Below are 22,821 nucleotides of genomic sequence, written 5' to 3'. Positions count from 1 at the left end.
CATGTTTTGAATTGTGCCCAAAATCAGCGTCCGGGACATGCTCTCATTTAGCCGATTGCAGCTACTCGATGTCACGCACCAAACTGACAAATAATAGCAATCAGCACGTGGGTGCGGGCCCACATCCATTCACAGATTCACCAAATTGCAAACCAAATAAGTAATGGAAATTTCCCAAAATGCATCTTCTGATAGACGCGTCTTTGGAAATGGCCTTCTTTTATCGTTTTCTTCAAAATGCATGTCAGAAAGAATAATTTTACAGAAAGTTAATTAGTGCCATTACTATCTTTAAACCAAGTACGCTTTTCAACAATAATTTTTTTAGTTACTTTTTGGATAGCTACAAATTCTACTCCTACATGTTTTTTAATGATACCTGCATGGCAAGGTAACAGGGACAAAAAAATGTTCCGAAACTGGTCTCTAAATTATCCACAAGACGACAGTGGCGTACTCTACATTCAGCAGCAGTGAAATAAATAAACACTGATAGTGACTCTAGTAACATATGCGTCCATGCTTGTCGTCACAGACAAGATCAATTTGATTTAAAATCGCGCCTTAACGTCACAGTTCTCTTGACCTTACCTTATTGTTTTCGTAGCTCGTGGGCCAACCGGGGGAGGTTATAGCTCCACTGTCTCCCGTCAATGAGAAATACTCCCGATTGTCCGATTCTAGACAAGAACATGCAAAATACAAAAAGGAATCTCATGAAAAACGCCCTCTAGTGATTTATGATGTGATTTCTATGCTTATGCCTGCCACTACGACGGAAATACTTGCAATTAACAAACGTCGCTACAATAACCTCTTTTTTTCGCTATGCACTTACGCAAAAATAAACAGACCAGTTCAAATTTCTGAAGCTAATAAAAATCACCGATTTCATCTTTATTCTTGCTTTGACGACACTGAGATGTTCCAATCATTGGATACCTGTTCCAAATCGCAAGGTCTCAAATGAGTATATTTTGGTAAAATTTTGGGATACAAAAGGAACTATATGGCTATCTCAATAGAAACAATTGTCAAGTCGATTCTAAAAGTTGATTCTTTATCAATGATTTCTGAAAAGAGCGTTGCTACAGAGATTTTGGGCTTCAAAGTGATTGAAGAAGTCTTTCATTACTAAATTGCTAAAAGTTCCAATTCCTGCGTTTCACAATGCAGTGTGCCACCAAGAGTTTGCCATGGAGATTTAATTTTTCCCAGTGCATTGTGGGAGATGGTCGACAAATTCGCAGTGCGGGACTTTTGAAATCGTTAGTTTTTCCGGCTAGTAGTTTCGTAAGCGTATGATTCGAGTATATGTTTGCCCTTTTCTTTACTTTTTATAAATAGGTTTTTTTTTGTAAGGCGGTAGAAGGCTAAGCTTGAATCTGAAACAAATTAGCTCAAGTTGTCTACTGACACTTGTTCAAATGGGCAGTGTTTTGTCGGCCGTAAACTTCAAAAATTGACCCTCCATGACAAACTCTTGGTGGCGTACTGCATTGTGAATCGCCCGAATTGTATGATATCAAAGTACCACGTGATCATCTGGTTTCCTAGTGCGCGAGCGGCCACCATTGCAGCAGGCAAGCGTTTGTGTCATGTACAGTTGTCATAATTGTGCTGACCCACCACTGGGAGTTCATGAATCAGTGTTTCTTTCACATTTTTGGCCATCCATCACAGCTTTGAAGGCTATTCTACCAAATACGACATGCGATGCTATGTCATCTTTGCCTCCTACAATGGTGACGCTGACTTTCCGGTGCCCAGATGATGCAGGCCGGGTCAGCTAACATATCACGTCATTGTCTCTAGCTGCCAGCTGGAGACAATTTTGGGCTCAAATTCAAGTTGTGGGTTCGAACCCAACAGTTTCGTTACTGGAGATGTAGTACTGTCAAGAAAATTTACTGACTTGGACAAAAGGTCTTACCAGGCGTCAAGGTAACTCGGACGGGTCCAATGCGACTCAGGACGCCCAGCCAGTTCAAACCGGCCACGGATACCAGGTAGACGGTGTCCTGCGATACCATGGCAACCTCAATCTGGGCATCTCTGGCCTCACCACCATACACAGTCTCAAGCTCTGGAAATGATAGAGGGTTGGAGTTATGTAAGAACTTTGTGGGCACAGGTAACATCTTAAATGTGACGGCACTAGTGTGACTTCTTTGTTCCTACAAACGTTGAGCGTTATGCTTTGCATACATCCAAAACTTTACTGTACGACCTCGTATCTTAGCAACCGATTTGATTTAAATTCTGAGCATGTGCAGGGAGCAGAGATGTACGTAGACTCTAAAAAAAATTCAGGAAGTTTCAGGTGTAATTAGATAGTATATGGTGCCAGTGTGTTAACTACATTACTTTGTTTTTTCTTTACACAATACTCTGTACTGTCTGTCTGTTTGTGTCCCTCTCTTTATGCTGTCCTGTTTTTGTTTCCTGTCATGTTTGTGTTCACCAGTATGTTTTTTTTCTTTCTATCATATTTCCTTGTAATGTTTCCCCAGTATTTTGCTAGGCATTTCTATAAAAGCTCCTGCTTTTTTTAAAATGCCTCCGCGCCTTCTAATTCTGAGTAATTTTGTACATAAATATGTTGCATTTCCTTATTGTTAATTGCATATTTTATTTAATTAATATTAATATGTTTGTAATTATCAAGATTTGAAAGTACGGAAACAAATGTCTACTTGAAAAAAAAAACACTGAAATTTAGAAAAAAAATAATATGAATCGGAAAACCAAAATTGAGAACTTGTATCCCTGACAAAAGGCTTTAGAACATCAAGAATGATCAAAGGTGTCAGTGAGAATGTTTAGAGAGAATGTTTCTTGTCACTATACTAGCCAAAAGAACATCACAAAGATCAACAATCTGAAGAGCGAATTTCAAATTACACTGGCTCCCCTCCCTATTTAGATCTATTGACTCCGCCCCTCCCAACTCACCTTCCTCCGACGGACTGGTCTCTTTACTGTAGAAGATGCTGTAGCCAATCACATCGCAGCTTGTTGGAGAGCCGTCCCACTTGACCTCAAAGCTTGCTGGGGTCAAAGGTGACGCTCGGACGTTCCTAGCATTGCCGTCCTCAGGAACAAAACCTGGACGTTGCAAAAATAAAGTTTTTTAATGTTTCTGAAAAATATCATTGGATTGTTGAACACGAAATAACCAGCAAGCTCTGCCAAAGACTGAATCAAAATGCCTCTTTCCCACATAATGAGGGTGTTAAAATGATATGCAATCTGTTATAAATCTGTTGCCAACCACATATGACTTAACAGTCCATCATTTTCAGTTATCCAAAAAGTAACTGACTAAATTATTGTTGAAAAGCATACTTGGTTTAAAGATAGTGGAACTAAGCTCCCCGTGAAATTATTCGTTCTGGCAAGCTGTCATTTTGAAGAAAACAATGAAAGAAGGCCTTTCCAAAGATGGAATTGTATGAACTGCCAATAATTATAGAAACATTACACTGAATTGCAACATGAAGTGAAGGATCAATAGTCGCGCATTTAAGCTTAGAGGATGTGGTCTGTAAAAAAAAGTCAAACTGAACTTCGTATGTGACCTTTGACATCCTCAACTTTTCAAATGAGACCAATTTCACATTTTCAGCCTATTTCACAACTTGACCTCAGATGACCTTTGACCTTGGTATGTGACCTTTGACAGCATTATCATATGAAGGTCGCAATGTTGCATCTCTGTGACTCAAGTTTGGTTCCAATTGGAATTCAACTTTTCAAATGAGACCAATTTTACATTTTCAGCCTATTTTACAACTTCTACAAGCATCCAAATTTCCCTACCTTTGTCTGTAATCTCACACAGTATGTACTTGTTCTCGCCGCAATTGGCCGACCGTATCTCCACGGCACTCTCGCTCTCTCGTATGTACCCACAATCCTTTGTGGCAAACCTGGGCTCATCCGAGGGCCAGAGAGGTAGCTGCCATTCGGCTGTGGGCTGACAATCCAACCATCGCCAGTCCCCCTCCACCGATATGTCATCGTAACCTAGAAGGAATATCAGGCACAACTTTACGGAGAACAGCTCAATGAAAAAAAAAAGAAGGATTTTAGTATGGATTCTTTTTGAGGGTGGGTTCCAACCCAATCAAGGGATCAATTTCCAGTTAAAAGTTACGTTCCCTGTGCTCTGCACCAAATTACATTTCTTTTTTCTCTCCAACAAATTTTTCAACTTGTATGTTTTATTCCTACCAAGAAAACCTGTCTTTTTTCACGGAACATCTGCAACTCTCTGAAGAAAGGTTTTTATTTTGGGCACCAAACAGATCTGCAGGCCTGCAAAAGCAGACTGGCTCCCAGTCTGTACATTATTGATACTGATTGTGGAGCCGGAACCAGCCTACCTCAGCTTTTAAATTTTGTTTCGAGTGCAAAACTCTGTCTACTTTCCATTACCTATGCAAAACAGTTGCACTCAATATTAGGAATAGTCCAAGCATTTCACATACTGTCAACATACAGTGCTCTATATATTTCCATTCCAAATTTGACACTGTGAAAAGTTAGGAGTGTAAATCCCGGGGGGAAGGGGTTTTATATATATACCCCCCCCCCCCCCCCCCGCCACTTTTGGACCACGGGGGATAAGCTATTGCATCATTCCCGCCCCCCCCAACTTGTTCGTAATGAGAAGAAAAAATGCGGATTTCGAGGTATTTTTCGAACATCCCAACAACCACAATGCATTCAATAGCACTAAAAATTGGAGAAACAAAGGACAAAAGCTTTTAAAATGTGCCAGGATGTACATCTATATCCTGAAGAGCGCCCCTAGTGAAATGTGGTGTCTAGCCCCCCCCCCCCCCAACTGCTTTTTAAATTTCCACAGCCGGGCAAGTTTTGGATTTTGGTCACCCCCATCCCCCTCCCCCCCCCCCCCCAAACTCGCCAGCACAGTTTTACGCCACTGCACATCAAGCAGCTAGTTTAAAAAATGCATAACGGTAAATTTATAAATGGATGATTTTACCAATCCACCACATTTGACCCGGGTTGACCTCCTGCATCCTCCTCTGCACAAACTCCAGCTCCGGCTGACTGTCGATGATAGCCAGGTCCCCGTTAGCCACGTCCTGGCAGTATTGTCGCGCCACGCCCCATGGCCTGGTGAAGTTGAGGAAAGCGAAGCAGGACCGTTCAGGGCCTTCCTCATAACCATCTGGACAACCTGAGAAAAGACAAAAGTGCGGTTATTGCGAAGTTGTTTTCTTACAACACTTTTATATTTCTTTCTATTAACATGCCTATTAGATGTGATGCCGTTACATGTTTACCAAAATTCTTCTCTAGAAGAAAGTGATGGGAATGTTCAGTTTTTATTGTGAAAGACAGAGTTGTTTTTTTCAGCAAAACGAAAGCACTTCACATGGGGAATTATGTGAATTGTTTTCGTTTTGCTGAAAGAACAAGTACCTTTTTTTGTGATCCGTGGACAGAACTTTAAAACGGTGTTTGTGTTCAAAATTCCGTAACTTGAAAAGTACATGAGTGATTTGAATGATTCTTGTACTAAAAGAAAGCACATGGATTGGGCTTTCCTATCCTAGATTTTGAAAGTGCTACAGGCAAAACTTCTTTTCAAACTTAGATGCGCCCTAACCCTATATTCCCTTGTCCTTTTCCCACGAATCTCGGTATGTTTACTAATTAGACCATGAGCAACAAGTATAATCTAATTGTGACGATAAAATTGAGCCTCTAAAGGGGGGCTGTGACATGAAAATGTCTCCCTAATGACAGATGTCTCACATCATTCGAAGAAATTACGATACCCTGTCTCCTTAGTGGTACCTTTACACATTTAATAATAAAGATTGTTCGTCCACTCCACCGTCACCTACCCCAGGGTGTGGTCACTAACACCGGCCCGACCTGCTCCAGTTCTTCGTTCAAGTTGATGACTGCCACACCGATTGAATACTCCGTGTTTGTCTCTAGACTACTCAGCAAAGTATTGTTGGCATTACCTTCATAGACAGTCTGTGAACCTGTAAACAGATAATAGTAAAAATCTATTAGATCAATTTGGGCGATTCACAATGCAGTGCGCCACTAAGAGTTTGCCACGGAGAATTCATTTTTCCCAGTGCATTGTGGGAGATGGTCGACAAATTCACAGCGCGGGGCATTTGATGTTCGTTTTTCCAGTCAGTAGTTTCGTAAAGGTATGCTTCGAGTATCTGGTTGCCCTTTTGTTTCCTTTTTTTCAATGTGGTGTTTTTTGTAAGGCGGCAGAATGCTATGCCCCAATCTATAACAAATTAGTTCAAGTTGTCTACTGACACTCATTCAAATGGGCCATGCATGGCCAACTCTTGGTGACGCACTGCATTGTGAATCGCCCAAATTGGGATTCAATAGAATGGATTTACTGTCAGATTATGGGCTCTGCGTGCACAAGTACCCCCTCAACGGTAAGAAAGGGAGAATAGGCCTCTGTACTGATGACATCACACTTTGTTTACATGTGCACTTTCCTATGGAGCCAGGCGGGGCCCACGGTCCACTGAGCACCATAGGAAAGCACACACGTAAACAAAATGTGAGGTCATTGAGGCTTATTGGGAGACCTCTGGGAGATATCGAGACATTCGAACGCACTGCTGACAACGCCTGATGCTTGACACTAACCATAAGATGCTATGAATTTGGGCACATGAAGAATAAAATTAGCCATGTGTACTTCACGCTTTACGCGTGCGAACCAGTATGCTTACGCAGTGTGTCCCGTCCATGGAGCTCTTAAGGAATACAGCGCCCTCTCTTGTTTGCGAACGGAACCCATTGGACAGTTTCCAACCACCGAGCCTACTTGCCGATACAAAACAGATGGGTCAAGTTGACCGCTTGGCCACTGTAGTGCCCCAAATCTCCCTGCCTCCCTGGCCTGAAACTGCCCAATTCATCAGTGAATAAATACGACGTACTACAATTACCTTTCTGATTTTTGTCCGACGTTTTGAAGTAATGCACTCGATATCCGATGACATCACAGTTATCCGCCGACACGTCCCACGTCACTTTTACACTGAAGGGCGTCATGGCAACGGCGGCAACGTTTGTGGGTTTCGTATCCTCCTCGGTAAAATCTTCCAGCAAACAAAAGAAGATGTTGTTATTTTTAAAAGGTAAAGTCTTGAAACTATTCCTTGCTCATCCTTGCTTTGAATTCAAAAAAATATGATGTAAAAATCGCATACATTGACAACTGGCAAAATGCCAACATAGGGCGAGACAGCTCAGCACTGGAACGACAATGCGGAGGTTTCAAGCCCCGCTCCAGTCAATTTCTCTTATTCTTACGTTGATACATTTTAGTTAAAGGGAATATACATCATTTACTTTTGCTGTAATTTTCAGAAATGGATGGATTTGGGGGGTTGGTAATATATAGCAAATATTGTTAAACTGTCTTTTTTGACATTTCGGGTTCGTAGATGCTATAAAAATCAAGAAAAACAATCAGTTTCCTGCAGTCTGGTTCCCTGACTCCATTAAAGATGAAACGGAGCGATTTATAGACATTGGGGAATTGTAAGGTCAGGGAACAAGTTTAGCTGGCTTGTACCCGTTCATAGGTGTGTAATCAATCGCAAACAAATGCGGACTAACTAAATATGGTCAATTGGGGCCAGTATGTGAAAAAAGCCAGTTTTTTTCCAATGCTGGTCGGCCGACCAGCGTTGGAAATTGATACGAAAATACCAATTTTCTTGAAAATGACAGTATACCAGGTGCCATGATTTTACAGGATGCTTTAGACTGTCATTCACTAACAGTCCAGCAAAGTATTTCAAAATAATTTGGTAGTTTTATTTTTTGATGCTTGCAAATGTTGTATTTTCCCTTTAAGTACAAAACTTAATTCTTCTCAAAAAAATAAAAGAAAGTTTTTCGTCTTCTTAAATTCTTACCTTTTGGTGACACCTCACAGATAAAGTTGAATTTCTCGTCGCATATTTCACTGCTCAGTTGCCCCGTGCCGCCCAGAAGAATACCGCAATCTTTCCTTAAAGCTGGTTCCCCTGGCACCCATAGAGTTGACTGCCAATCACTGGTATCGCTGCAATCCACCCAGCGCCACGTCCCCTCAACGGACACGTCATAGTAACCTATTGGGGAAAACAAGTCAAAAAGTGGATCAAAAAAAAAGTCAAAAAAGTTGCTCCAGTCGTGGTCGATTTCTTTATGTTCAACTTTTCAATTGACAAAATTATTGCTTAAAAAAAAGCTTATTTGGTTTAAAGATAGTAATGGTACTATTAACTCCCTGTGAATTTTTTCTTTCTTGCATGCTGTCGTTCTTTAAGAAAACAATAAAAGAAGGCAAATTCCAAAGATGCGTCAAGTGACGGCTGGTAATTAATCCAATTCGTTAATGGGTGCGCGTAAGCGTTGACACGACGGGCTCGCTGTTGCTATTATTCGTCAGTTCAGCGCGTGACATCACGTAGCGGCAATCAGCTGAGTGAGAACGTGTCTCGGACGCTGATTTCGGGTGCAATTCAAAATATGACTCGGCAATTTTTGAATTCAAGTGAAACCGAGATCCTCGAATATTGTTTGCGGAATACACGGCATTCACTGAGCTAAAACTTCATTAGGTTAGTTGTTCAGCACCCGTCTTAAGATTTTGAGCACTTTTGTTGCTAATGAAAAAAATGCACAAATGACAAGTTAAAATTTTTATCACTGAGAGATATTTGTGGTCAGAGTCCATAGTAACTAAACTTACCGATCCACCACGTTTGGTCAGGAGCCAGGGTTTCCGTCTGATTCAGGATGTAATCCAACTCTTCCTGATTGTCGATGATCAGCAAGTCACTGCCTCGATTTAAGCAGCTGTTTCTCCTGCTGGACCACCAGCCCGTGTTATTCGGATCGTGATAGAACCAGTAACAGGAATTGTTGGGACCTGGTAGATGCCATCCTGGGCAAGGACCTGGTTGAAAGAAATAGCACAATAGGTATTATGCAGGACCAAGAGAGGGCGGTATACCAAACACTGGGCTGTGTTGCTAAGGTTGTGATAGAACCAGTAAAAAGAACCATTGGGTCACGGTAAATACCTTTCTGGAGTGGGACCACTTTTGAGGACATATTTAATAAGGGAATAAATGTGTGTTTGGGAGGTATTTAAACACTCTCTTTAAGACCAGTTGGAGTCTGGATTGGTGATAATTACCTGAGGCGAAGCCAAGGGCAATTTTCAGCATTCCAGACTCCAACCGGTCTTAAACAGAGTGTTTAATACCGACCAAGCACATATTTATTCCCATTCATCAATACCTTTTCCGTCAAAAAAAAAAAATCTTTTCAGTCCAAAAATCAAAACAAGTCAAAAACTAGACACTGCCAACCATTTACTTCATGTTTGATGAACCACCCCTCTGACTTTAAAATGGAATGTCCCTCTACAACTCCTTACCTTATAAGGATGATCGGCGCACGCGTCATGCGTACTGCGCGATGTTGCGCAAAACGCAGCTGGGCTGGTGTATTGTGAATTTGGGACTATGAAATATACTGATTCACTGGTAGTACTACGCATGCCTACATGAGGAATTTGAACTTTCAACCAATGAAACGTTAAAAGGCACCGGATTTCATGGGAGTCCAAATTGCATGCGACACTGAAAAAGTGTTTAAGACCAGCCAGCCATGTCTTTATCATCCGTTTAAAACGGCCACATGACAGCTCTCGACCAATAGGAATGGGTAAACTGTATTAGGTATTTATGAATATTAAATAAATGCATGACTTCCCCTCAACACAATATATACCGGTATCCGGGAAATAAGTGCGAGTGCAGAATTTAAAGATTTCCAAACTGTTTCAAGATTTTCTTTTTTACAGGTATGCTGTCAAGTCTTGCACTTACCTAACCATACTTCAGCTGGCCCCACTTTGTCCAACTCCTCTTCAATCTGCATGCCAGCTACGTAGATTTGCCACCACACATTTGTCGTAAGAGGGGATAGAATGGTTTCATTGGCATTGCCCTCGTAGACTTGTAGAAAACCTGAAAGGCAAAGAGTGTCAAAACCAAACTGTATTTAGCCAGATATGGCTGTGTTCGAATCACTGGGCTATGGCTGGGAATAACATGCACAACTGTGGAAGCCACTGGCTAGCGGCTGCAGCCTCTTCCCATAGACCAGTGTATTTCCTAGCCGTAGCCAAGTAATTCAAACACGGCCTTGGCCACATTACTTGACTACGGCTTGCAATTACACAAGCGGCTATGGATATGGCTGAAGCCATACACGCGCCTATGGAAGTGGCTGCAGCCTCTTCCCATAGACCCGTGTGTTATTTCCTAGCCGTAGCCAAGTAATTCAAACACGGCCTTGGCCACATTACTTGACTACGGCTTGCAATTACACAAGCGGCTATGGATATGGCTGAAGCCATACACGCGCCTATGGAAGCGGCTACATCCACTTCCCATAGACCTGTTTATTTCCTAGCCGTAGCCAAGTAATTCAAACTTGGCCTTGGCCACATTACTGACTACGGCTTGCAATTACACAAGCGGCTATGGATATGGCTGAAGACACTTACCATAGACCTGTGTGTTATTTCCTAGCCGTAGCCAAGTAATTCAAACACGGCCTTGGCCGTACATTACTTGACTACGGCTCACAATTACACAAGAAGCTATGGATATGGCTGAAGCCATACACGCGCTTATGGAAACGGCTACAGCCACTTCCCATAGACCAGTGTGTTATTTCCTAGCCGTAGCCAAGTAATTCAAACACGGCCTTGGCCACATTACTTGACTACGGCTTGCAATTACACAAGCGGCTATGGATATGGCTGAAGCCATACATGCACCTATGGAAGCAGCTACAGCCACTTTCCATAGACCCGTGTGTTATTTCCAGCCATCATGTACAGCCCATTATAACTGTAGGTCTAAGTTTGGATTTACTAAAGGGGAAAACATTACGGGAGCATTCCATTCACTCTTGCTTGGAATTACCAAAGCTAGGCTCTACTAAGTTACAGACCTCGTGCACAAGTACCCCCTCTTGTGGTTACAAAGGGAGAGTTGGGGAAGACCACTGTGAGGGACATCTGAACACATTGCCTACGCTGCCGCAATCACGCAAAGATGCTTTGGTTTTGCACACATTCAGAACGAAATCAGTCGTGCGTACTTTGCGGCCTACGCCTACAAACCAGTTCGTGCATGCCCCTCCCACTAGGGGTCTTGAAAAAGGCACAAAGCGCCCTCTATGTTCATGCACGGAGTCAATTACCTGAGAACCCATTCAAGTAGCTCCAGTTTACCAAGAGAGCTAGTCTCAGTTTCAACAACCAAATTTTACCATTAAAAAAATACAGCCAATTGTGTTCCGGTTCTTTTTAGAATACTCTTTTAATGTTGGTGTTGTTTACCTGCGTTACTGGGTTCTTGATATTGTTGGTAGTGCACTCTATATCCAAAGACGTCACAGTTGTACGGTGACACGTCCCAAGTCACTCTTATTGCCGTTTCATTGATAGCGACGGCTTTCACATTTCGCGCATTGGTGTCGGCGAGGGTGAAGTCTAGGGGTCAAACAAAAACAAACATTCATTAGTTGAGGATCTACAACTCTTGTTTATAACTCTACAGATTCTGGGTTCAAGTCCAGCGCTAGTGTGTGTCCTTGGGCAAGGCAATTTACACTAAGTAGCTTCTCTCCATCCACGAATAAATCGTTGCATCAAATCTTTTTGTACCACAAATCTAAAAACACTTAGGCCCCAATAAATACATTCTCAAGTAACTCCAAATTGTGGAAACTGTGTCCAAGACTCCGAACTGAATAAGTTTGTCTAACATTAGAATGATACTGATAGTCAAAGAGCCAAGCAAACAGAACCCTGCTCATCTTAACAAAAACCCTTGTACAACACACAACACCAAATTTCAAGAACTCTTGACAGTAGCCTGTATCTTTTTCTTCCGTCTTCTTAAATTCTTACCTTTTGGCGACACCTCACAAATGAAGTTGAATTTCTCGTCGCATATTTCACTGCTCAGTTGCCCCGTGGCGCCCAGAAGAATACCGCAATCTTTCCCGATAGCTGGTTCCCCTGACACCCATAGAGTTGACTGCCAATCACTGGTATCGCTGCAATCCACCCAGCGCCACGTCCCCTCAACAGAAACATCGTAATAACCTGCCCTCCCAAACAAAACGAAATGGACGTTATTGAAAAGGATGGAAGTTTCTGTGCCTGTGCTCAAAGGTATCAATAAAGATCAGTGGTAAAGACTTGATTTTTAGATTTACATCAAAGTGTATGTATAATGTATGGGGAGTCAGTTTTAGGGGTGTACGTCGGAAACCGAGTGCCCGACCGCTGATGTCAAGAGCCGGTTCCAGATTATGGGATCGGGTACTTGTAACCAACTTTATAAAGTACTTATCTTGCTGCATCGACGCAAGTGTGGAAGTGTTATTGTGTGCTCCTTTTGCGGGTACCCAGGTACCCACATTTTACTTCAATAGGGTACCATGGTACCCGCATTTACTTCAATAGGGTACCTAGGTACCCAGGTACCCGCATTTTACTTCAATAGGGTACCCGGGTACCCAGGTACCCGCATTTTACTTCAATAGGGTACCCGGGTACCCAGGTACCCGCATTTACTTCAATAGGGTACCAAGGTACCCAGGCGCCCGCATTTATTTCAATAGGGTACCCAGGTACCCGCATTTGGGTACCCAGGTACTCCCATTTACTTCAATAGGGTACCCAGATACCCGCATTTACTTCAATAGGGTACCCAGGTACCCAGGTACCCGCATTTACTTCAATAGGGTACCCGGGTACCCGCATTTTACTTCAATAGGGTACCTGGTTCCCTACTACCCGTAAATGCACACCTCTAATCAGGTTGGTACAGTGCTTGCTTCATGGACCGACTGAACTTCGCTCGTACCAACCGCCCTGCAGGGCGAGGGGTACGAGCGAACGACCGACCAAGCGATCGACACCAGAGTGACTTGTAAGAAGCTCCTGCAAGAGCTTAAAAATAGTTGATTGCCTCTATTCGACTTGGTTTCTTTGTATATTCCATTAGGTTTTTGAAAGATCTGGTAAGATTGAGGACAGTAGACCCTGAAAGTTGAAAACAAAAAGTGTGCCACTGATTTTCTGCACAGTGGAGGATTTGGGGGTTTTATGTTCCCGGCCGTACACCTCTATGGCCAGGGTTTGATTCCTGCCCTGGTCCACATGTGGATTAGGTTTCAGTCCCTACATGATGCCATTTTTTTTTCCCACCAGAATATTTTTCTGGAGTTCCACCAGAATATTCCTCTGGGGTTTTTCTCCCACCTCTAAAAGTGAATATTCGTTCACTGTCAGCTTTCTCCAGGCTTTTTGAGCTACAGTGCCAAGGGCATTTTTGAGGAATCCTTGGTTTCATGGCCAGCATAAAATAATAATTAAAAAAAAAAATCATGATCAATTTAACTTTTTTAAATCAGCTTTGAAAAAAATCTTGAAGTGATGAACCAGGCTTTATCCTGTATTGAACTTCCATCAAAGCCTGATTTAAATGACAGTGGTTAAGAACACAGCAACAACAAAACAAAAAACATCTAAAAAAATCCTAAACTTTACCGATCCACCACGTTTGGTCAGGAGCCAGTATTTGTGTCTGGTTCAGGATGTAATCCAACTCTTCTTGACTGTCGATGATCAGCAAGTCACTGCCTCGGTTCTGACACGCTCCTCGACTGTAATACCACCAGTTGGTATCATTGACGTCATGATAGAACCAGTAACAGGATCCGTTGGGGCCTGGAAGATGCCATTCTGGGCAGGGACCTGGTAGAAGGAATAATGGACATTATGTGTGACCGGCAGAGGGCGGTATAACACACACCAGCCTGTGTTATTAACGTCATGATAGAACAAATAGAAAGAATCTTTAGGTCTGGTTAAATACCATTCCTGGTAGAGCCACTTTTGAAGATATAACTTCTCCTCAAAGCAATACCAGTATATTTGGGGAAATAAATGCAAGTGCAGATTTTAAAGATTTCCAAACTGTTTCAAGATTTCTTTTTTATAGGTATGTAATGTCAAGTCATTGCTCTCAAGTGTTATATTAATTGTCAAGTGAAGTGTCATTGCCGAGCAGTTAAGAGCACCCGACTCAAGCTCTGGTGTTTCTGATCAGCAGAGTTCCAGTCTTGACACTTGTGTCCTTAAGCAAGACACTTAACCATTATCGCTTCGTCCTTCAGATGGGACGTACAGCCATAGGTCCCGTGCATTTTGTAATGCGCATAAAAGAACCCAGTAACACTTATCACTACGAGAAGGGGTTTGCCCCGGTGTTTCTGGCAGTGTGTTTATCTTCAACCACATGAGACAGCACTTGCAAGAAAGAAGAAAAAGAAAGACGTCTTGCACTTACCTAGCCATACTTCAGCTGGCCCAACTTTGTCTAACTCCTCCTCAATCTGCATGCCAGCTACGTAGATTTGCCACATCACATTTGTCGCATAAAGAGGGGACAGAATGGTTTCATTGGCACTGCCCTTGTAGACTTGTACAAAACCTGACAGGCAAAAAGCCAGAAACACGACATTATTGGCCAGATATGGCTGTGTTCGAATCACTTGGCTACGGCTGTGAATAACATGCACAACTATGGAAGCCACTGGCTAGCGGCTTCAGCCACTTCCCATAGACTTGTGTATTATTTCCGGTCGTCTTGAACGACCTATCATATTTGTAGGTCTAAGTTTGGATTTTTAAAAGGTGGAAAAACTTTTGAAGGGCCCATGCAATGTAATTTTTAACAAAAAATTTATGCAATCTTTGGAAATGCACCCTTGTGTCCCAATTGACCACTTTGCCAATTTGAAGGGCATTTTGGAGACTTTTTGGTTTTTATGCTAATGAAAATTTGCATATTCATGAGCAAAAGCGTGATGTCATTTCAGGCAGAAACTTCAATGCTACAGCTATTTCAGCACCAAAAGTTGCCAGATTTTTCAATATTTTGCCGTTGTAAATGTTCTTTTCTTTGGTGATTTGTTGTTGAGTCAGTGCATGGCAGTAAGCCAGTGAGCAAACTTTCTCACAAATGTTTTCAACCACGAAAAAAAAATTGTGTTCACAATTTGAACAAAACCCCTAAACTGAAGTGTCTTCCTGAAATGACATCACCGCAACTGCGCCCTCAGTAGTCTGAAAATACAAGGGAAATCTGAAATGTTTAAAGAAGTGCACTTTTCAATAAAATTAACCAGAAAGGAATGTCAAATAGTTTTCATACATTTTAAGAGGAGCAGAAAGTTGCAGAAAATGTGTTCCTAAGACAAATTTATCTCATGGACCCTTAACAACAATGGTTTTGTTTACCTGCGTTACTCGGTTCTTGATATTGTTGGTAGTGCACTCTATATCCAAAGACGTCACAGTTGTATGGTGACACGTCCCAAGTCACTCTTATTGCCGTTTCATTGATAGCGACGGCTTTCACATTTCGTGCATTGGTGTCGGCGAGGGTGAAGTCTAGTGGTCAAACAAAAACAAAACAAGTTCACTGACGTGGCTTCATAGAGTAGGAGTCCCGAACTAAACATCTTATTTTTAAGTCTACAGATTCTCCATTTGAGTCCAGCCTGTGGGGTTGCATTGTGTGTCCTTGGGCAAGGCATTTTACATTAAGTATCTTCTTTCCACTCAGGCATAAATTGCTACCTCATCAGAGGGACAATTGTGTTTGTTGGGTCTTAATTTTTAAATCAAACTCAAAAATACTGTTTGAAACTCTACCGACTGTGGGTTTGAGTCCAGCCTGTGGAGTTGCATTGTGTGTCCTTGGGCAAGGCATTTTACATAAGTAGCTTCTCTAAACCCTGGCACAAATGACTGTCTCATGAGGAACAACAATGCTGGTTGTGTCTCAATTGTGCACTCAAAATCTAAGTATCAAGCCTTAAGAAATATACATTCTCAAGAAACTCAGTCCAAATTGTGCAAACCATGACCAAAGCGAGTAAGTTTGTCTAAAATGTGAAAGATTGTCATCCAACCAGGTAAACTGAACACCACTCATCTTAAGAAAAGCCTGAAATATTGAGGTTTGTTTTGCCTATACTTCCGCTCTACACCTGTTGTGAATATTGTCAATCAACAAAGTTCTTCAGCACACTGTAGCCTGTAAGTTTTTCTTCTTACCTTTTGGTGACACCTCACAGATAAAGTTGAATTTCTCGTCGCATATTTCACTGCTCAGTTGCCCCGTGCCGCCCAGAAGAATACCGCAATCTTTCCTGATAGCTGGTTCCCCTGACACCCATAGAGTTGACTGCCAATCACTGGTATCGCTGCAATCCACCCAGCGCCACGTCCCCTCCACTGAAACATCATAATAACCTGACCAAAAAAAAGAAAAGAACTTGACATTTTCGAAGAGACATAAAATGCAAAACTTTTGAAGCAGTATTTATTTTTTTCAAACTTAGTCACCGATAACGGATGAAAGTTTCTTTACCTGTGCTAAAAGTTGACGATAAAAACCACTCGTATAGACTTGATAATGTATGGGGAGTCCAATTGCAGTGGTCCTGTCCTCGATCCCCTTTCACCTCTATGGCCCAGGTTCGATTCCCACCCTGATCTACACATGGATTGGGTTTTCCCCAGAGTATTTTTCTGGAGTTTTCCTCCCACCTCTAAAACATTTGTTCATTGTCTTCTTTCAGCAACTTTCTCAAGGCTTCTTGAGTTACAGTCCCTAAAGGCATTTTTGTGGAATCCTTGGTTTCATTACCAGAAATACATAATATAATAAACAAAATACTAATGATAGATTTGTCATTTTCAAATCCTCTTTGAACAATCAAGCGAAGTGAACCAGGTTTTATCCTGTATCTGTCCTCAGATCCCTCAGTGCCTGATTTAAGTCACAGTGCTTAAAAATACAGCAAAAACAAAACAAACACCAACAAAAATCCTAAACTTACCGATCCACCACGTTTGGCCAGGAGCCAGTATTTGTGTCTGGTTCAGGATGTAATCCAACTCTTCTTGACTGTCGATGATCAGCAAGTCACTGCCTCGGTCCTGACACGCTCCTCGGCTGTAATACCACCAGTTGGTGTCATTGACGTCATGATAGAACCAGTAACAAGTACCATTTGGGCCTGGAATATGCCATTCTGGGCAGGGACCTGGTTAAAAGATATATCACGACAATGGACATAACGTATGACCGGTAGATACTAGAGGACAGAAGAACAAACACCAGCCTGGGTTATTAAAATTGTGATTGAACAAGGAGAAAGAACCATTATAGGTCCAGTTAAATGCCATTCTTGAAAAGGGACAACTTTTGGGGGAAAGAACTACGAGTGCAGAATTGAAAGATTTCAAAACTGTTTCCAGATACCTTTTATAAAAGGTACGCTTGCTGAGGGTTTCACTTACCAAACCATACCTCAGCTGGTCCAACTTTTTCCAACTCCTTCTCAATCTGCATGCCAGCTACGTAGATTTGCCACATCGCATTTGTCGCATAAAGAGGGGAAAGAATGGTTTCATTGGCACTGCCCTCGTAGACTTGTACAAAACCTGAAAGGCAAAAAGTCAGAAACACGATATCATTGGCCAGATATGGCTGGGTGTGAATCACCAGGGCCCAATTTCACGGCGCTGCTTAACAGTATAGCAGAAAAATTTGCTAACCTTAAGCACTATTTCACGGCGTGGACGTGCTAACTCGGTCGCGCGTGCATGGAGATTTCTACTGTTACGTCACTAAGTTAAGCAAATTTTCCTCTGAAGTAAGCATGCCTTTTGCTGTGCTTATGCTTACGGTCTCCATGAAATAGACGGAGGCTCTGTTAGCAGAAAATTATGTGCTTAGCAGCGCCGTGAAATTGGGCCCTGACCAAGGCTTGCATTAATGCGCACACCTATGGAAGCCTCTAGCTATGGGCTCCGTGCACAAGTACCTCGCCAACTGCCAGAAAAGGAGAGTTGGGGGTGACCTTGTTCTGGATCCATCCACCGGGTATTTCGAATGTATCCAAAGTTATTGGAGGCAGGGATTAGTCTCAGAGACCATCACAAGTTGAATTTGAACGCATTCGCGCGCGGATGATGCCGGACACTCACGTGAAGACACGGTGGCTATAGCTTTTGCACATTCAGGAAGTTGTGCGTACTTTGCACGCCAACCAGTGCAGTACAATACGCGCACGCTGTGTGTCCCGTCCACCGAGCTTTCAAAAGAGACAAAAACGCGCCCTCTTTTGTTGGCGCACGGAGCCCACAGCAGCCACTTCCCTTAGAATCGGGGTGTGTTATTTCCAACTGTTTCGGACACATACGGCCTTTAACTTTAAATCTAAGTTTAGATTTACTAAAAGGATAAAAGGTTAAGGGAGCATTCCATTCGCTCTTGCTTGAATTACCAAAGTGAGGCTACATTAAGTTATAGAGGATAGACTCCGTGCACAAACACCCCTCTAGTGGTTACAAAGAGAGAGTAGGGGGAGACCACTGGGAGGGACCTTTGAACACATTGCTATCAACGCCTGACGCTCACGCAAAAACGCTACAGATGAGTGCCCATTCAAAATGAAAATCAGTCGTGCGTACTTCTCGCCATACGCCTACAGACCAGAACGTGCAAGCCCCTCCCACCGGGGGTCTTGAAAGGGGTCACAAAGCGCCATCTATTGTTCATGCACGGAGTCAATTACCTGAGAACCCATTCTAGAAGCTTTGGTTTGCCTAGACAGCTAGTCTCAGTTTCAACAACCAAATTTTACCGTGAAAAAAACCCCAGCTAACTCTTTCAACAATGTTTGTGTTGCTTACCTGCGTTGCTCGGTTCTCGATATTGTTGGTAGTGCACTCTATATCCAAAGACGTCACAGTTGTACGGTGACACGTCCCAAGTCACTCTTATTGCCGTTTCATTGATAGCGACGGCTTTCACATTTCGCGCATTGGTGTCGGCGATGGTGAAGTCTAGGGGTTAAACAAAAACAAACATTCATTAGTTGAGGATCTAAAACTCTTGTTTGAAAGTCAGATTCTGTGTTCAAGTCCAGCCTTTAAGGTTGAAGTTTGTGTCCTTGGGCAAGGCATTTTACACCAAGCAGCTTCTCTTCGCCAAGGAATGAATTGCTGTATCAAAGGGACAACCATGCTTGTTTGTGTCTGTAGCAAGTATCATTTTCTTCCTACCTTTTGGTGACACCTCACAGATAAAGTTGAATTTCTCGTCGCATATTTCACTGCTCAGTTGCCCCGTGCCGCCCAGAAGAATACCGCAATCTTTCCTGATAGCTGGTTCCCCCGACACCCATAGAGTTGACTGCCAATCACTGGTATCGCTGCAATCAACCCAGCGCCACGTCCCCTCCACTGAAACATCATAATAACCTGACCAAAAAATATAATTTTTTTTTTTTTTAAATAGTCACCAATATCGGATGTAATGTCCTTCGCTTTTGCCCAAAATTGTCACTGAAGACGTCTGGTAGCCTATACAGAGTTAATTTGCATCAAAGTGAATGTAATGTATGGGGAGTCAGGTTGGCCCAGTCCTCCTGTCCTTGCCTTCCACCTCTGTGGCCGAGATTTGATGTCCGCCCTGGTCCACATGTGGATTGGCTTCCCCAGAATAGTCTTCTAAGGTTTTCCTCCCACCTCTAAAACTGATCAGCATGCTTTCCGCAGCCTTTTTGAGCTATGAGAAGATGTTTTCGAGGAAATACCTTGTTTCATCACCAGAGACAAATAATAATTAAAAAATCATGTCGATAAGTTTTAATGTTTTCAAACCCACTCCTAAAAATTGTAGTCTTAAGATTCATCAGGGGCTGTATCATAAGTCCGACACCTCATAGGTTTGACGCCTCATAAGTCCGAAATTTCGGACTTATGAGGCGTCAGACTTTTGAGGCATAAATTCTGCCTCATAGGTCCGACGCCTCAGAAGTCCAACGCCTCATAAGTCCGACGTCAGAAAAACAAGGTGTTTAATTTGTCAGACCTACAAGGCGTCGGAGCTATGAGGCGTCGGACTTATGGGCCTTTATTTGGTTAGGGTATGCAATTTTGTCGAACTTATGAGGCGTCGGACCTATGAGGTGTTGGACTATGAGGTGTTGAGCGGATCCCGTCCATCAATGCGTGATTTAAATCACGGAAGTTAAAAACGCAGTGAAAAAAAAACAACCAAAATTAAATCCTAAATTTACCGATCCACCACGTTTGGTCAGGAGCTAGTGTTTGTGTCTGATTCAGGATGTAATCCAACTCTTCTTGACTGTCGATGATCAGCAAGTCACTGCCTCGGTTCTGACACGCTCCTCGACTGTAATACCACCAGTTGGTATCATTGACGTCATGATAGAACCAGTAACAAGATCCATTTGGGCCCAGGACATACTCTTCTGGGCAGGGACCCGCTGGTAAAAGGAATAGAAAACACAATGGACATTATGCACGACTGATCGAGGGCCCGGCGATATAAAACACATACCAGTTGGTATCATCAACGTCATGATAGAAGTAGAACCATAGTACCGGGAACCGTTTGGGCCCGGGAGATGCTGTTCTGGGCAGGACGATTTGTATGGTTAGGGCTATCTCGTACACAGTATTGAGTCCACAATATGCGGACCAGTTACAAGGGCGGATCCAGGGGGGGGGGGCCAAAGGGGGCCATGGCCCCCCCCAAAAATGAAACAAATTTTTTTTAATTTTCTATGTGACATCGCAATAAAGGCAGGCAATGAGTACACCACCATCTTTTCCTCAAAAAAAATTGGTTAAAGTGGTCAGAAATTGCCTCAGATCGCACCACAGAGCATCTAGAATCCAAAAATTTTTCGGGGCCCTTAAGCGGGCCCCGAACCCCACGCCGTAATTTTTTGGACCCACTTTTTTGGGGGACAATTTTTTTTTTTGCCCCCCCCCCTAAAATTGTGTTCTGGATCCGCCTTTGACCAGTTAGGGCCAAATTTCACAGCTATAGTCTGCTTTTAAGGAGATCTATGCTTACAATCACCATTCTGGGACATATATACCCTGAATCCTTACTTATCGAAAAAAGAAGCTTATTAGAGCGGTGTCTTCTTCTCTGATAAACAACAATCTCATGGAGATCTGAAGCAGGAAAATCACTAATCAAAATTATGCGCCAAGCATGTAAAGTACACCTTGAGCAAAAGTATACTCCAGGAGTCTGGAGAACTCAAATCTTGGATTACTTTTTTTTCTTTTTGGTGGATAAAGTTATATTGTACGTACCAGTTGTCTGCGTGAAAGCCGACAAGTTCGTGAACCCCAAGAAGGAAGATAAAATACAAACGATCCACCACGACATCATGAACATTTTTTTCACTTTTTTTGGTATTCTGGTAAAACATCCAATCAGTGTAAATGAAGAATCACGCGTTGCATTCCAGAGCATTTAAACTTTTTATTCAAATGGAGATCTCCTCGAAAATTACCGATGCTCTATGCAAAACTGGGTACAAGTTATTATATTACAGGTACAATAAACCAGATTTTGAACTTTGTACTTTGAAACTCCAAACCTGCAGAAACTGAACCCGCCCACTGAACAATTATTACCAGGAACAACTTTGCCTAGTCTATAGATTCAAATAGATAATTTGAGCTGTGTGTAAACGATCTCTATCTCCTCAGAGTGTTGTGATTATATTATAAATTGCGGGGTGCAGGTCAGCCACTTGAACTTTGCACTTTTTTACTGTCCTTAGGCTTAACACATTGAATATTGACTGACCAGGTCCAACACATGCCAGTTAGATAATCCCAATAAATCCTTTTTATTGAGTGAAAACTTTTATGTGGCCTAGCTATACCCTTACTAAAAGGGCATGCTGTGAATGTAATTTTTTTTAATGCAATCATTGAAAATCAACCTTTGTGTACCATTTAACCCTATTTTCAATGTATGTTTCCAATGCCATTTTCAAGGGTATTTTGGTGACTTTTTGGTTTTTATGCTAATGTAATTTCCATATTCATGAGCCAAAAAAGTGATATCATTTCAGGCAGAAACTTCAATATTTAATATTACAGCTATTTCAGCACCAAAACTTGCTGGAGTTTTGAAAAGTTCATTGTTGCAAATTTGATTTCAGATCTTTGCTAATTCCTTGTTGTGTCAATAGCCAACTTGAATGAGCAATTTACTTTCTCACAAAAACTCAGTGAACTGTCATCAGGAAATTGAACAGCTAACGTTACATCGCCCTCAGTTGTCCGGAAAAGCCATCAGGCGCGGATCCAGGGGGGGGGGGGGCACAAATTCCTAAAAAATTAGTCGAACCCCCCCCCCCCCCCCCCCCCCCCCTCCTCGCCCCTGCTGTGCCTGTGACACCCCAAAAAAGTTATACTGGTATAATGTTTGCCTGTTCAAAGTACAGTACACGATTCTAATAATCTAGTGTTAATAATCATCGAATTTGAACAGCGCCCCCTACTGAAATATGGTACCCGCCCCCCCCCCCTCCCCCCCCCCCCCCCGGGAAGGGGGATATAATTATACCCACCCTCATAAATCTGCCCCGTTAAATTAGTTAAAATAAAATCCACCTGTTTGTGCCGTCGTACAGTGTAGTATTTGCAGAACAGTGCAGAATACATGCTGTAAAGGGATATGTCGAGCGCAATTTGAGTCCCCCACGCAAGTTTAAACTTGCGCGCGCAAGTTTAAACCTGCGCGCACACAAGTTTGAAACTTTAAACGAGCT

The 22,821-nt window shown here is 42.5% G+C and overlaps 1 protein-coding gene across 3 annotated transcripts in view; it reads right to left on the bottom strand.

Moving 5' to 3' along the window:
* The window catches only part of LOC119737915, a 29,911-nt gene extending 8,144 nt beyond the window's left edge, over window positions 1-21,767 (bottom strand). Inside the window, exons 1-21 of one of the 3 annotated variants that reach the window (XM_038212569.1) lie at window positions 21,347-21,767; window positions 20,293-20,502; window positions 19,274-19,471; window positions 18,902-19,054; window positions 17,504-17,647; window positions 17,041-17,247; window positions 16,253-16,450; window positions 15,431-15,583; window positions 14,478-14,621; window positions 13,676-13,882; window positions 12,026-12,223; window positions 9,927-10,067; window positions 8,780-8,986; window positions 7,959-8,156; window positions 6,981-7,133; window positions 5,886-6,032; window positions 5,015-5,212; window positions 3,823-4,029; window positions 2,956-3,108; window positions 1,934-2,086; window positions 592-680 (exon numbers count right to left, since the gene is read on the bottom strand). In XM_038212569.1, the coding sequence (XP_038068497.1) occupies window positions 592-680; window positions 1,934-2,086; window positions 2,956-3,108; window positions 3,823-4,029; window positions 5,015-5,212; window positions 5,886-6,032; window positions 6,981-7,133; window positions 7,959-8,156; window positions 8,780-8,986; window positions 9,927-10,067; window positions 12,026-12,223; window positions 13,676-13,882; window positions 14,478-14,621; window positions 15,431-15,583; window positions 16,253-16,450; window positions 17,041-17,247; window positions 17,504-17,647; window positions 18,902-19,054; window positions 19,274-19,471; window positions 20,293-20,502; window positions 21,347-21,509 (3,621 nt within the window). In that variant the 5' untranslated portion in view covers window positions 21,510-21,767. The remainder of the gene's footprint in view (window positions 1-591; window positions 681-1,933; window positions 2,087-2,955; window positions 3,109-3,822; window positions 4,030-5,014; window positions 5,213-5,885; window positions 6,033-6,980; window positions 7,134-7,958; window positions 8,157-8,779; window positions 8,987-9,926; window positions 10,068-12,025; window positions 12,224-13,675; window positions 13,883-14,477; window positions 14,622-15,430; window positions 15,584-16,252; window positions 16,451-17,040; window positions 17,248-17,503; window positions 17,648-18,901; window positions 19,055-19,273; window positions 19,472-20,292; window positions 20,503-21,346) is intronic. The other 2 variants (XM_038212568.1, XM_038212566.1) reach the window with 2 other exon arrangements.
* Between the last annotated feature and the right edge of the window lie 1,054 nt (window positions 21,768-22,821).

This window comes from Patiria miniata, unplaced genomic scaffold (genome assembly GCF_015706575.1).
Source record: "Patiria miniata isolate m_02_andy unplaced genomic scaffold, ASM1570657v1 HiC_scaffold_3, whole genome shotgun sequence".
Taxonomy (NCBI): domain Eukaryota; kingdom Metazoa; phylum Echinodermata; class Asteroidea; order Valvatida; family Asterinidae; genus Patiria; species Patiria miniata.
This window is presented reverse-complemented; position numbering and strand designations above follow the sequence as displayed.